A 13,943-nucleotide genomic window follows, 5' to 3' on the forward strand; every position below is an offset into this window, starting at 1 on the left:
AAAAGTTTTTTTAAAAAGCAAGATTAGAATCAGTCACCTGAGTGACCTGGTTCTCAACCATGGGTGATTTTGTCCCCCAGGGGACATTGGGCAATGTCTGGAGACATTTTGATTGTCACGACTGGGAGGTACTACTGGCCTCTGATGGACAGAGTCCAGGGATGCTGCTAAACGTCCTGCAGTCTCCAGGATGGATCTGGGCCAAAGTGTCATTAGCGCAGTGCTTAAGAAATGCTGCTTTAGCGGTTTCATCAGAACCGAAATTATAACAGCCAAATTGATTACTCTAAATTTTATGGGTTAAAAATAAATTAATTTTTTATTTTCAAAGGGCTTTTGCTTTTACTTTTTTCTCTTGATGGTAACAATATATGAAAATATTATTTTGCCTGCTGTGTCACCAATCAATAAGTGTTTATTTCTTTCCTACCGATATGATATTCAACAAAGGTATTTTTGTATTTTAATTTGCGTTTCTCTTGTTACTATTAAGCATGAAGTTTTTAGGTATTTATTGATCATATATTTCCTCTTGTGTGAATTGCTCTGGTCTTTTTTCCTTTAGGTTATACAAGTATTTTTTTCTTATAAATTTATATTATTAATGATATTTATGCCAGGTTGGGTCATAGTTGTTGCAAATATTTTCTCAGATTCTTATTTGTCTTTAAATTTTATTTTTTTTAATAAATTTTATTTATTTTTATTTATTTATTTTTGGCTGTGTTGGGTCTTCGTTTCTGTGTGAGGGCTTTCTCTAGTTGTGGCGAGCGGGGGCCACTCTTCATTGCGGTGCGCGGGCCTTTCACTGTCGCGGCCTCTCTTGTTGTGGAGCACAGGCTCCAGACGCGCAGGCTCAGTAGTTGTGGCTCACGGGCCTAGTTGCTCCGCGGCATGTGGGATCTTCCCAAACCAGGGCTCGAACCCGTGTCCCCTGCATTGGCAGGCAGATTCTCAACCACTGCGCCACCAGGGAAGCCCTTGTCTTTAAATTTTTATGGTGCTTTTTGGAATGCAGAAGATTTTAAGCATCTTTGTGTTAAACTATCAGCCTCTTATATTTTCTGGTTTTGGTGTTGTGAGTTTGCTAGGGCTGTCATGACAAAGTACTGCAGACCGAGTGGCTTAAACAACACAGATTTATTGCCTCACAGTTCTGGGGGCGGGAAGTCTGAGATCAAGGTGTTGGCAGGGTTGGCAAAGTGAGGCCTCCCTTCTTGGCTTGTAGATGGCTCTCTTCTCCCTGTGTCCTCAAATGGTCATCCCTTTGTACCTGGGTCCAAATTTCTTCTCCTTATAAGGACACCAGTCCGATGAAATTAGGGCTGCCCTAATGACCTCATCTTAATTTAATTACCTCTTTAAAGGCCCAATCTCCAAATACCGTCACATTCTTAGGTACTAGGAGTTGAGACTTCAACATGTGAATTTGGAGGGGGAAGTACAATAGCCCACCATAGGTATCATGATAGAGAGGCCTCCATCATCTTGAGAATATGTAAATATTTGGAGGAAGTTATTCAAACTGCTGAGATTTAGCATCTTCATTCATTTACTTCAGACAGTGCTAACTGTCGCTCGGGCCTGGGGTGAAGAATAAGTGAGAAAGTGTGTATTTCAAGTGCCCAATTCAGTGCCTGCTCTCAGCTCTTGCCTGCCCCTTTCTGCCAACTATCCCATAGCCTCCATGATGAGAATTCAAGATGCTGTGAAAGCACTGTTCTCTGCAAGTTTGCAACATATCGTAAGCCAAGAGTATCTAATTTCACATTTCCCCACCTGGCAAGTAAATGGGCCGAGTTAATAGTGAGATTACCACATGAGGCTTTTGTGCACAGCATAACCATAAAATGAAATATTGGGTTTCTGCATTTGATTCAATTCTCTCTTTACTTTCGTCTGAATGCTTGTGTCTTGCACAGTGTTCCCCCATTTCTGAAGCCGCAAAGTTTCTTCCTTGGCCCTCCACTCTTCTCACAATGGCCATCAGTTCCCTAACACAGGTGGAGAATCTGAGATGGCAGCCCCACGATTTATCTCTCCATACGGACCCTCCAGTGCAGGGGGCACACGCCCACTGCCTTTGGCAGTCATTGCTTACCTATGTGACTGGTAAAGAGGAATGTCTGTCCCTCCCTGATACATGTTTGGGAAGGGAAACAAAGGCAGAGTTCAGCAAGTCTGAATGATCACCACATCCCAAATAATGTCCAGCTGACAACTCCTATTTCCTGTATTCTTCTACCTAGACAGTTAGGGTGTTGAGATACTATAAGTCTATTTGGAATAAAAAGAATGTTGTACAAAGAAGAGGGGAACAAAACTTTTATTCAGATCTGTTTCCAGTGAGCCTTCCTGAGGCACAGTGTATGGTGCAAGGCAGTGTCCTCAAAAGAGAAAACTAGAGAGCTCAATGCAGACAGAGTAGTCAAAGGAGATTGGAAGATGCCACCTCAAAATATTCCACTTTGCATTAAGGATTATTTTTGAGCTGAAAGCAATTAAGAAACAGTATATTCAGAAGGAGCTCTCTGCCCTTCTTCTTTCTACTTAAAAGCGGGGCATAAATTTCCATTTGTAAAAATGTCCTTCTCTCCCAAACTAGAAAGAGAGAGCTATTCCAGAGACAATTCTTGTCACCTGAGAGGACTTGAGATTGCATAACAAACCTTACTAAGCAACCCTTTCTTACCATATATTTCCAAGTTACCTTTCCACAGCATACATTTCCACCCCACCCCCACTCAAGAAACCCTAACCCCTTGTCCTTTGTCTAGCCTTTTCTCCACACTTTATCACCCCTTGTTAAGATGGTTTGTGAGCTCCAACTTTTAACCATCTCTTTGAGTTACTCATCTCTGAGTTCTCCTGCATGTATAGGCATTGCGTGAATAAATAAACTTTATTTTCTCCTGTTAATCTTTGTTTTGTTAGTTTAATTTGCATGCCCCAGCTACTGAACCTAAGAGGATTGAGGAAAGGTTTTTTTTTTTTTGTTTGATTTCTTTTTTTCCCCCTCCTCTACATAGTACAGAGAGAAAGGCTGCTTTCAGTGCCACTTTCAGAGGTCCTTTTCCTTTGTATGTAACTCGAATGCCAAGGGAAAATGTTATTTCTTTTTCTATCAAGGACCACTTAACATTTAAAATATGGGACTAGCTCTCCCTCCCGACTATTCATTCCCATAATCATTATAAACCTATTATCTGTCATAAGTGGATAATGATGGCCAGTGGGGCAGAGGACAGCTTGCCTATGGAGAAAAGGGACAGAGGAGTTGAAGCAAATCGTTTCTCCAGCTGTTTGGTGTTTCTTTCCCATTGATCTGCCTTTTGGCCTCTACTGATCCATCTGTCAGGCTCTTTCAGTTTGTGGCGGCACACAGTTCACCAGGGCAATCGTGCTAGTTTTCCCACTACACAGGTCCTATAGAACATCCTTATAGGCTTAACTTTTTATTCTCTTAATAGGGTTTGCTGGTGTAACAGAAAGACTAGAAATAAGATAAAAGGGTTTAAAGCCATTCAGGGACCCAAAGCTAAAACTATATGGAAAATTCAGCGGAAAAAAATGGGTGAGGTATTTGGGAATTTTATGAACTCCAAGACCTAATCAAGCTGCCTGGAAAAACAGGGAGAGATGTAACAGATCTTTAAGAGACTTTAGTGAGATGAGTTTCCAACACAGACACGTAGCACTTTGGGCTTAGAACAATGTGTAGTGACAGACAGATTTCTAGATGGGAATCAAGAGTGGTTTATTTCCATTGTCTTGGAGACATGACCCAAAGATAAGAAGGAGACATTCAGCAGAATGATAAAGACAATTTCAACTTGCTCCGGGGTTATAGAGTCACATCTGACATGCAGATTTTGGTAACTAACTCCCAAGTGAGAAGTGACTCCTTTTTTTCATTTAATTCACTCAACTATAAACAATCCCTCTGGCATGCCTATTAAGGTTGTAGAATCTTGGTACTGGAATAAAGTCAATCAATCAGCAGTCAAGCAGGAACATTGTAGAATTCTCCACTCATTCCCTAGGTAGGGAGAACCACAAGACAGAGTGGTTGGAAGGTCTAGCCTACACTTCCCTTTAGTGGTTCTTAAATTTTAGTTTGCATAAGAATTATTATATCAAGGAGTTTATTACACAAGTTCATGCAGCTTGTATTTACTGGGCAATTTTGACTAGACTTGGTTTTATCGCCAGTAGCTCTGATGAGATGTCAGTCGTGGAAAGTATGCATTCAGCCGACACCATGAATGAGATGCTTGTGTGCCCTGGTGATGTAACGGTGTTCAGGATGTGTACCCTGCCATAAGTGTGCTCCAGGTGTGCTAGGGGGAGGCTGACCAGAAGAGTCAAGTGCCATGAGTGCTGTGCCTGGGGAAGCAAAGACTCTAGGAGATCGCATTTGTTGACTGAAATTTAGAAATGCATTTCCATCTCAGTTATGCCTGACCAAGCACTGGGCCTGCGTGTTGATGTTTCTTGGAGAGTCTGATGAGACTATTTGTCTTGTGTGAAGTTCAGCCATGGGTTTCCCTGATCATTAGTAATCTGCCCAGAGAACTTGGTAGCTCACAACTTAACTGGAGGATGATTTTGCCCCGCAGAGGACTTTTGGCAGTGTCTGGAGACATTTCTGACTGTCACAGCTAAAGAGGAGTATTGACCTCTAGTAGGTAGAGGCCAGGGATGCTGCGAACCATCTTACAATGTACAGGACAGCCCCACAGCAAAGGACTATGGCCCCAAACGCTAACAGTGCCAAGGGCGAGAAAACCTGAGCTAGAAACTTCTCCTTCTGAATGACATCAGTAGCAACAGTGACTATATATAGAAGCCTCAGAGCTAACTGTTCCCTCTTGGAAATATAAATTCAAGAGGATAAAATGTGGACTTCTGAGGATAACGATGTGGACCAGATTATTCATTCTGCAATTGTGCACCTGACTCTACCCATGGGAGCCTGGCTTCACCCTGTCTGTGCCATTTGTTAACGTGGGGAAAACTGATGAGGTCTAATTTGGCTGGTTAAGTGAGTTCCCAAGGGATGCACCCTCGCCTGTTTGCTCTCAATGACTGCTTTGTACACTGCTCTTATGTTGTTCTCCACAGAGACACAAGGAGAACTGCATTATTCTATTCTCACCTGTTCAACAGGTTTTGTCTGAAGAGTCTTTGAGAAATAAATATCAGTTAAAAAGGAAAAAAGCACACTTGGCCTTTGATTCCTGGAAGGCCAGATGACCTCTTTCAGTGTAATTCTAGACTATTTTGTGTAGAGTTGGGACGAAGATGCTCAAAATGCATTTTTATTTCTATTATCTACTCTCTTAACCACCACGATTATGTGTTCTTTGTTTTGAATAGTGTTACCTGATATTTACACCGAGTCTGTTTTCACATTAGAACCTGTTTTCTTAACTCTTACTCTGGGAAGTGTAATTGAATCTAGATCTTGAATTGAAGTGACTTGGTACAGATAAAATACACTGTCCTTGGAATTCTCAAGTGAATTAAAAGAGTGTAGAGACTATGAAGAAGTCTGTCCCAGTGCAGATTGTCTGCTTGTATTTGTACCTATGAGATCCGTAATTTATGTAGCAAGTCCCTGTTGTTGAATATTAAATTGTTTTCAAGTTTTGGGAATTATAACCCAAACAGCAGTTGGCATTGTTATGGTTAAGTTAATAATTATTTCTGGAGGAAACATCCTAGAAAAGTAAAATCACTCAAAGGGAACACAAAATTTTAAGGCTTTTGGTACAGTCTGCCAAAAGTACCTCTGGAAAGTTGTACCAATTTATACTCTGAATAGATGTGCATGGACATGAACTTTCTTCTTTAGAAGTCATGACCAAGAGTTAGGGTAGTAGTGTCTAGGGGGGTCAAGAGTACGGTCAATGAACCTACCAAGTTATGATCCAATAGCTGCTGGAACTCATTCTCTTATTACTCTAGCTCTTACTTACTTGGCTTTGGCCATTCACCTGTTTCTGGAACATACAAGGCATGCTCCTGCCTCAGGGCCTTTGCACTTGCTGTTTGAGAAATAGAATATTGCCTACCATATTGGGAAACAAAGGATCTAGCCACCACATTACAGCCACCCTGATTGTGGGCCCTGAGGGTACTCAGGAAGGAAACAAAGAAGCTTGCCATCTAGCAGTCATCAGACTGCAGCCAACCCCGATGTTGCAGCTTGAGGAAACTCTGAATGAGGAAACACTACTGGCCCCAGATAGCTGAGGTGCATATCAAAGGAATGATTTCAGTGAGCCCAGATTCTTGCATCTTCCCATACATAGAAAAGCATTAAATTCTTTAACTTGAGATATCTAGTTTTCTTTTATTAACAGTAATCTTTGTTCTGACTTCCTGGTGTTGTTGCAAAAACTCCTATATATCCTGGCTCCCCCCTTCCTCTTCAGAGCAGTTTGCTCAGGGTTATTTAAGATGCTGCCTCAGGGCTTGAAGTCCTAAGAATATCCACTGAATAAAACATAACTCTCAACTTTTAGGCTGTGCATTTTTTTTCAGTCGACATGTTCCCTTGGCCTGTGACATGATTCCTCCAGGTGTCCACATGGCTCACCTCCTCACTTCTCATAGGTCTTTACTCAGATGCTGTGTCTCACTGAAGCTTTCCCTGGTTTCCCTATTTAAGACTGCAGTCCTGCCCCTCCCACACGGATACACTCACATGCTTCAGATTCTCCTTCCCTGATTCATTTCTGTCCATGTCCCTTGATGCCACCTAACATGTAGATCTGCTGCTGTATCCCCAGCACTGAGAACAGGGCTGGTACAGAGTAGGGCTCAGTAATTATTTGTTGAACGAGCTATTGAACCACTGCTTTGAAGATCTGCTCCTGCTGGTTAGCACTCATTATCTTCACACCAGGCTGTCTTCATGATCCTTGGCCAAAGGGACAGCAGTTCTGTTTTGGGTCATTTCCTTTACTTGTCAGCTCTGGTGAAGTTAGTTATTCATATCACTGCTGGTGTTGTTATTATTAACTGCCATTAGGCTGCCATTATTAACTCTGCTATCTCTATCATCTTAGTCATGTCCAATGGCCACTGAGATCGGGGATAGTAACTGGCAAGGCCCACTCTGGTTTGATAAAGAACCAAAAGCACATGTTTGATTAGCGTCTTCATACAGAGAGATCAATTTCTGGAAAAAGACTTTAAGAACCCAGTAGAAAAAAGGCAAAGTATTTGGACAGTTCACAGAAAAGTAGACATGGGACTTTGCATCTTTATAGTCAACCTCTCTCACAATAAGAGAAATAGACATTGAAAGTACGTTGAGGACTTTCCTGGTGGTGCAGTGGTTAAGAATCTGCCTGCCAATGCAGGGGACATAGGTTCGAGCCCTGGTCTGGGAACATCGCATATGCTGTGGAGCAACTAAGCCCGTGTGCCACAACTACTGAGCCTGCGCTCTAGAGCCCTCAAGCCACAACTACTGAGCCCGTGTGCCGCAACTACTGAAGCCCGCGTGCCTAGAGCCCATGCTCCGCAACAAGAGAAGCCACCACAATGAGAAACCCGCACACCGTTACGAAGAGTAGCCCCGGCTCGCTGCAACTAGAGAAAGCCCGCACGCAGCAATGAAGACCCAACGCAGGCAAAAATAAATAAATAAATAAAATAAAATAAAAAGAAAGTACATTGAGATACATTTTTTTTCAATGCATCAGGTGTGCAAAAGTTCAATCTGTTGGTGAGTCTGTGTGTAAAGAGGCAAGCCTCGTCCATTGCTAAAGGGAGTATAGATTGGTACAGCTCTCACTATGGAGATATATTTGGAGACGGCGATCAAAATCTAAAACTGCCTATGCTCTTTGACCCAACAATTTTACTTCTGTGAATCTACTGTAAAAATATACTCGCACATGAGCAAACTGATGTATGCATAAGATTTTTCACCAGAGGCTTGTTTATAACAGCCAAAGGTGAGAGTTCACCCAGTGGCCCACGGCAGGGGACTGGTTCTTCAGATTAGATACTGGGAAGTTGCTGCATAGCACAGGGAGATCAGCTTGATGCTTTGTGATGACCTAGAGGGGTGGGATACGGAGGGTGGGAGGGAGGCTCAAGAGGGAGGGGATATGGGGGATATACATATACATATAGCTGATTCACTTTGTTGTAGAGTAGAAACTAACATAACATTGCAAGGCAATTATACTCCAGTAAAGATGTAAAAAAAAAAATAAAAGGCTGATAAACATAAAAAAAGAAATAAAATATTAAAAAAAGAAAGATACTTCCATACAAAGAACAACTATGCAGCTGTAGAAGGAACCAGGACACAAAATTTGTATTAATATAGAAGGATTTAGAAGACACATGAAATGAAAAAAAACCAGGGTATAGAATGCTGCCTTTTATATAAAGAAAGTGGGAAATATAATATGCTTTTGCATTTGATTTACATACATGAAGAAGTTCTGGAGCGATACATAAGAAACTAGTAACAGTGGCTAGCTGGAGGGGTGGGGATAGAAGTGGATATTGGGTGGGTGTATCATTTCGGGAGGAGGGAGATTCTACACTATCTTTACATGCACACACGTTCAAGTTTTGAATCACATGAGTGTTTTACCTGTTCAAAAATGTTGTTTTTATTTATTTATTTATTTATTTATTTTTGTTTTAATTTATTTATTTTATTTATTTACTTTTGGCTGCGTTGGGTCTTTGTTGCTGCACGCAGGCTTTCTCTAGTTGCAGCGAGTTCGGGCTCTGGAGCGCAGGCTCAGTAGTTGTGGAGCACGGGTTTAGTTGCTCCGTGGCATGTGGGATCTTCCCGGACCAAGGCTCGAACCAGTGTCCCCTGCATTGGCAGGCGGATTCTTAACTGCTGAGCCACCAGGGAAGTCCCCCAAAATATTAAGTTAAAAAAGTTATCCTAAAAGAAACAAGTGAGTCTGGGAGAGAGAGGCAGCAGAGGATAATCTTACTTCCTTTGTGTAAGCAACACTATTCATTCCGGTGAGAATTCAAGGTCTGTTCTGAATGCTGTACTAGCCGCTGCAATTAATTTTCTTCGCATCTGGTGAACTGGCCTTGGGGAGGGAGTGTGTGTGCATGTGTGTGGACCCTGGGGCATTGCGCCTTCCTTATGATATCCTGGTTGCTATAGTGCGGAGGAACTCTATTTGTGACACACAGAAAACACTTTAAAGATATGCTGCTTCCTGGCCATGACTTCCTGGGCAATCTGTCCTTCCGGAGGCTTCTGAGCACGAGGAGTTTGCATGCACTTCTGGGCAGAGTGAGCCAGGCTCATTCAGACCCTGGGCACCATTCAGAGTAGAAGCAGGTAGTAAGGGATGCCTTGCTTCCCACTGAGGACTTGGGAGGCTGTTGCCTCTCCCGGGCCTCGTCTCCAACTCCAGGGCATTGACACCTTCCCCTCCTTTGCCTTCTCTCCTCTGGAGCCACCCGTGAATGGTGCAGTTGGCACCCTGTGTCTTCTGCACCGAGAGCCGTTTCTTGTACCAAAACCACCAGTGAAAACAGGAAGTGATGAAACAAAATTCGCCCCGCATCTGCACTGAGTGACTTCTCTTTCTCTTTTTGTCATTCCTCATTAGGTATAGACACGTGCGGCCATCTACACTGTAAGATCTCACTTCCACCGGCTTTGGATATTCCGGGGATTTGCAATGCCGCCACCTGCGGACATCGTCAAGGTGGCCATAGAATGGCCTGGCGCCTACCCCAAGCTCATGGAAATCGACCAGGTTAGTAATACTGGCAGTCGTTTAGGGGTTATTTTAGTTTCCCTTCTATTCTGAATTTACACAGACTTCAGATAGCTCTTTTTTCTCCTGTTCTCTCTCTGGCTGTGTTGAAAAATTGGTGCGATAATAGTTGCAGTGTAGTTTGATTTCTGTACCACATGCAATGGCGATGGATGGGGTTTTTATATTCATCCAACATCTACTTGGAGTGTGTCAATACAGGGTTTGTGTCTGAGGCTGTGAGGGAGGCAGGAGGGACATGAGGACTAGACTCCGGGCAGTTGACACAGTGGAGGCTGTCCCAGCCCTGCCTTGCAGAGACTCATGGCTGTGTGCTGATTGTTTTATCATAGACAGCACAAAGCTTAATTTTTGGAATCACTCTTCTCTTTGGTTTTTGCATAAGCAGCCAACAAGTACGTTGCTGCTTTGTCATATTAATAGTTTGATCATGCGTGGATGGATCTAGAGACTGTCATACAGAGTGGAGTAAGTCAGAAAGAGAAAAACAAATATCGTATATTAATGCATATATGTGGAACCTAGAAAAATGGTACAGATGAACCGGTTTGCAGGGCAGAAATTGAGACGCAGATGTAGAGAACAAACGTATGGACACCAAGGGGGGAAAGCGGTGGGGGGTGGTGGTGGTGGTGTGATGAATTGGGCGATTGGGATTGACATGTATACACCGATGTGTATAAAATGGATGACTAATAAGGACCTGCTGTATTTAAAAAAAAAAAAAGTTTGGTCATGAATTTAGTGTAGAGGGATGGGTCTTGTATCCTAGCCAGTTGTAATTTTTTTATTAGAGTAAAATGCACTGTGGATCTAGTATATTGTCTAGTATGTAATAAATACTCAGTATATTTTTACTGAATGAAAAAATATCAAGAAGATTTTTAAAATGGTTTTACCTATGGAGGCATCGTTTAGCTTGTGTATTGACAGTCTTATGATGTAACTCTCATTTACTATTGATTACAGGCTATCTCAGGAAGGTGATTTTTGTCATTGTAAATGATTTAAAGGAAAAAAAAAATTGAGGCCTAGTGTATGCTTAAGGGTTTCATGAAGCATATAGTATAGGATTCTAGATGGCTTTCTACATTTTCAAAATTAGGGTACCATGGCAACTCCACTGTTTATGTTCTTGATATTATTTTATGGTCTATACTTTTCTGATACTATTTTATGATCTATACTTTTTTTTCTGGTCAGATTTTATTATCTGATTGAAGACCACTGCAAGATTTACATGGCATTGTGTGGATCCAAAGGATTCATTAGAATAAATTATAAAGGTCAAATAAGAATTAGTTGAGTTTGAGCATGAATGTAAGAAAGGGTACATTTTTAGATTTGTTTTCAAAAAAGGTGTCATCAGACCAGCATGTCATAGTCATTTTAACTATTCTCTGAGGCAGATTTTGTTGACTTCAGGAGCAGCCCATGAAAGTAGAGAAGCCCGCCCAGTAATTGTATATACATTTGTTTCAGACAACAATTGTTTACCTTTTTTTCACATGCTGTTTGAGAGAGGATATGTGTTGAATTATGACTTTAAAATATGGCTGGACTACTTGGTGAAGACTAAATGTTGTTAAGATTAAATTTGTCTACAGCCCAAGAGAACAATGGTTTCAAAGAGATAGAAGTTGGCCTCTCAAGTCCACATGGCAGTCCTGGACTGGCATGGTGCTCCAGTGTCATGGACCCAGGCCCCTTCTGTCTTGTTGCTTTGCCTTCTCCATGGGTGGGGCTGAGGACCAGTTGCTTAAGCATCACCTGAGAGCTCAGTAGATACGCAGAGTCTCAGACCCTACCCAGACCTCCTGACCCAGATGTGCATTTTAACAAGACCCCCAGGGGATTCCTTTTGTAGTTAAGTCTGAGAAATGCTGAGCTGGATACCAGATACCCAAGCCCAAGGCCACATCATAACCACCTGGGGCACTTGTTCAAATGTTCTCTGGGGCCCCAGCCCCAGAGATTCTAAGTCAGTGGTTTAGGTAGACTATTTCCTTTTGCTTCTGCCATGGCCCAAGGTGTTTGGAAACCTCTTCTTTAAGACAGTAGCTCTTGATATATACTCTTAGGGGCCTGTGGAGTCAGTATCTTGTTCCTGCCTTTGGGGATGGCCTTTGCTGTATGTGTGTCTTAATAATTTTTTTTTAAATATTCTTTTTATTTTGGAACAAGTTTAAATTTATAGACGAATTACGAAGATTGTATAGAGAGTTTTTGTATACCCTTCACTCAGTTTCTCCTGATGTTAACATCTTAATATAACTGCGGTACATTTGCCAAAACTATGGTAGATTACTAGTAACTGAACTACAAAATTTATTAGGATTTCATCAGTTTTTCCACTAATGTCCTTCTTCTGTTACAGGATCCAGTGCAGGAATACCAACTGCATTGTAATAGTCATCATGTTTCCTTTGTCTTCTTCAGTCTTTGACAGTTTCTAAGTCTTTCCCTTGTTTTTCACGGCCTGATAGTTTTGAAGAGTAACTTTACTTCAATACAATTTCACACGCAGAAATGACAAGAATAGTACAAAGGAATTCCTGTCTACCTTTTATCTAGATTCACTAATTATTAATACTTTGCTTCATTTGCTGTATTGTTTTTTCTCGCTCTAGTATACCGTCCCCTTTAGAACCATTTGAGGGTGACTTAGGGGCACCATCTCCCTTTACCCCTAAATACTCAATGTGTCCTTCTTAAGAACAAAATCATTCTCTTACATAACCGCAGTCTCTTTAAAGAAACCAGAAAATTGAACATTAGTTCAACATTATCATCTAATTCAAAGCCCAAGGCCCATATTCAAATTTCATCAAGTATCCCAATAAGGTCCTTGATAGGTATTTTCCTCACAGTCTGACATCCCTCCAGGATCATGTATTACATTTATTGCCATGTCTCTCTGGTCTTCATGGATCTAGAATGGTTCCTTAGTCTTTCTTCATCTTTTGTGACCTTGATAGTTTTGTAGAGTACAGGACAGCTGTTTTGTGGAATGTCCTTCAGTTTGGGTTTCTCCGATGTTTCCTTCCAATTAGATTCAGGTTTTGCATTTTTGGCAGACAGGCGAGAGAGATGAAGTTGTGTCCTCTTCAGGGCATCATATCAAGAGGCACATGAAGTTTCCTTGTCTCGTTCTTGGTGATGGTTCTAGATTTATACATGATAACATTGAGGTTCATAGAAGTTAGATGATTTCCTAGTCAGTGAGACCAGGACACAAACCCAGGCCTCCTGTACTTTGAAGACTGAACTTTTAAACTGTTGGCTAAATTGTAGGGCTCCTGCTAATGCCATATGGAGACCTCTGCAAAGAGTTAGAGACCCAGTCCCTTTTTGCCCTGCAGCCGCTGAAGTTGGAGAGAGTGGCAGTATTGGTATCAGGTGCTTTCTTTTTTCTTTTTAAGATTTATTTATTATTTATTTATTTATTTAATTTATTTTTGGCTGCTTCGGGTCTTAGTTGCAGCATGCAGGATCTTCGTTGAGGCATGCGGGATCTTTCATTGCGGCGCGCGGGCTTCTCTCCAGTTGTGGCGTGTGGGTTTTCTCTCTCTAGCTGTGGCACACGGGTTCCAGAGCGCATGGGCTCTGTAGTTTGCAGTGCACAGGCTCTCTAGTTGAGGCACATGAGCTCAGTAGTTGTGGCGTGCGGGTTTAGTTGCCCTGCAGCACATGGGATCTTAGTTCCCTGACCAGGGATCAAACCCGCGTCCCCTGCATTGGAAGGCAGATTCTTTACCACTGGGCCACCAGGGAGGTCCCCAGGTGCTGTTTCTTGATCGAGTTGGAAGTCAGCACAAGAATTGGAAATGTATTTGCACAAACAAGGAAGACTTGAGCAGTGATTATTACTGGGGTTTTCTCCTAATCTTCTACCTTGTTCAGTAAAGGTCACACCACGTGCTTCTCTCCCATTGCACGTTACCTTTGCTCCTTTGCTCTTAACTACCATTTCACTAAAAGGAATTTCTGGAAGCTGGGTCAGGCATTGCTGCCCCATCTTCTCCCCAAACCTCCAGTACCCCTCCACTTGTCACACTGTGTTGTCCTTGTCAATCAGCTTAAACCAGTGGTCCTCAGCCTTGTGTGTGCCCAAGAGTCACCCGGGGAGCTGGTGAGAAATGCACATCCCCA

At 42.1% G+C, this 13,943-nt stretch overlaps 1 protein-coding gene across 10 annotated transcripts in view; it reads left to right on the plus strand.

Annotated features, from left to right (window-relative positions):
- Nucleotides 1–13,943, plus strand: part of ELMO1 (engulfment and cell motility 1) — a 554,248-nt gene that overhangs the window by 90,231 nt on the left and 450,074 nt on the right. For 9 of the 10 annotated variants that reach the window (XM_036863258.1, XM_036863260.1, XM_036863259.1 and 6 more), the window contains one exon: nucleotides 9,621–9,770. In XM_036863258.1, coding sequence (XP_036719153.1) covers nucleotides 9,693–9,770 — 78 coding nt within the window. In that variant the 5' untranslated portion in view covers nucleotides 9,621–9,692. Of the gene's footprint in view, nucleotides 1–9,620; nucleotides 9,775–13,943 lie in introns of those variants that run through there. The other variant, XM_036863269.1, reaches the window with a different exon arrangement.

Source organism: Balaenoptera musculus, chromosome 9 (genome assembly GCF_009873245.2).
Source record: "Balaenoptera musculus isolate JJ_BM4_2016_0621 chromosome 9, mBalMus1.pri.v3, whole genome shotgun sequence".
Lineage (NCBI taxonomy): Eukaryota > Metazoa > Chordata > Mammalia > Artiodactyla > Balaenopteridae > Balaenoptera > Balaenoptera musculus.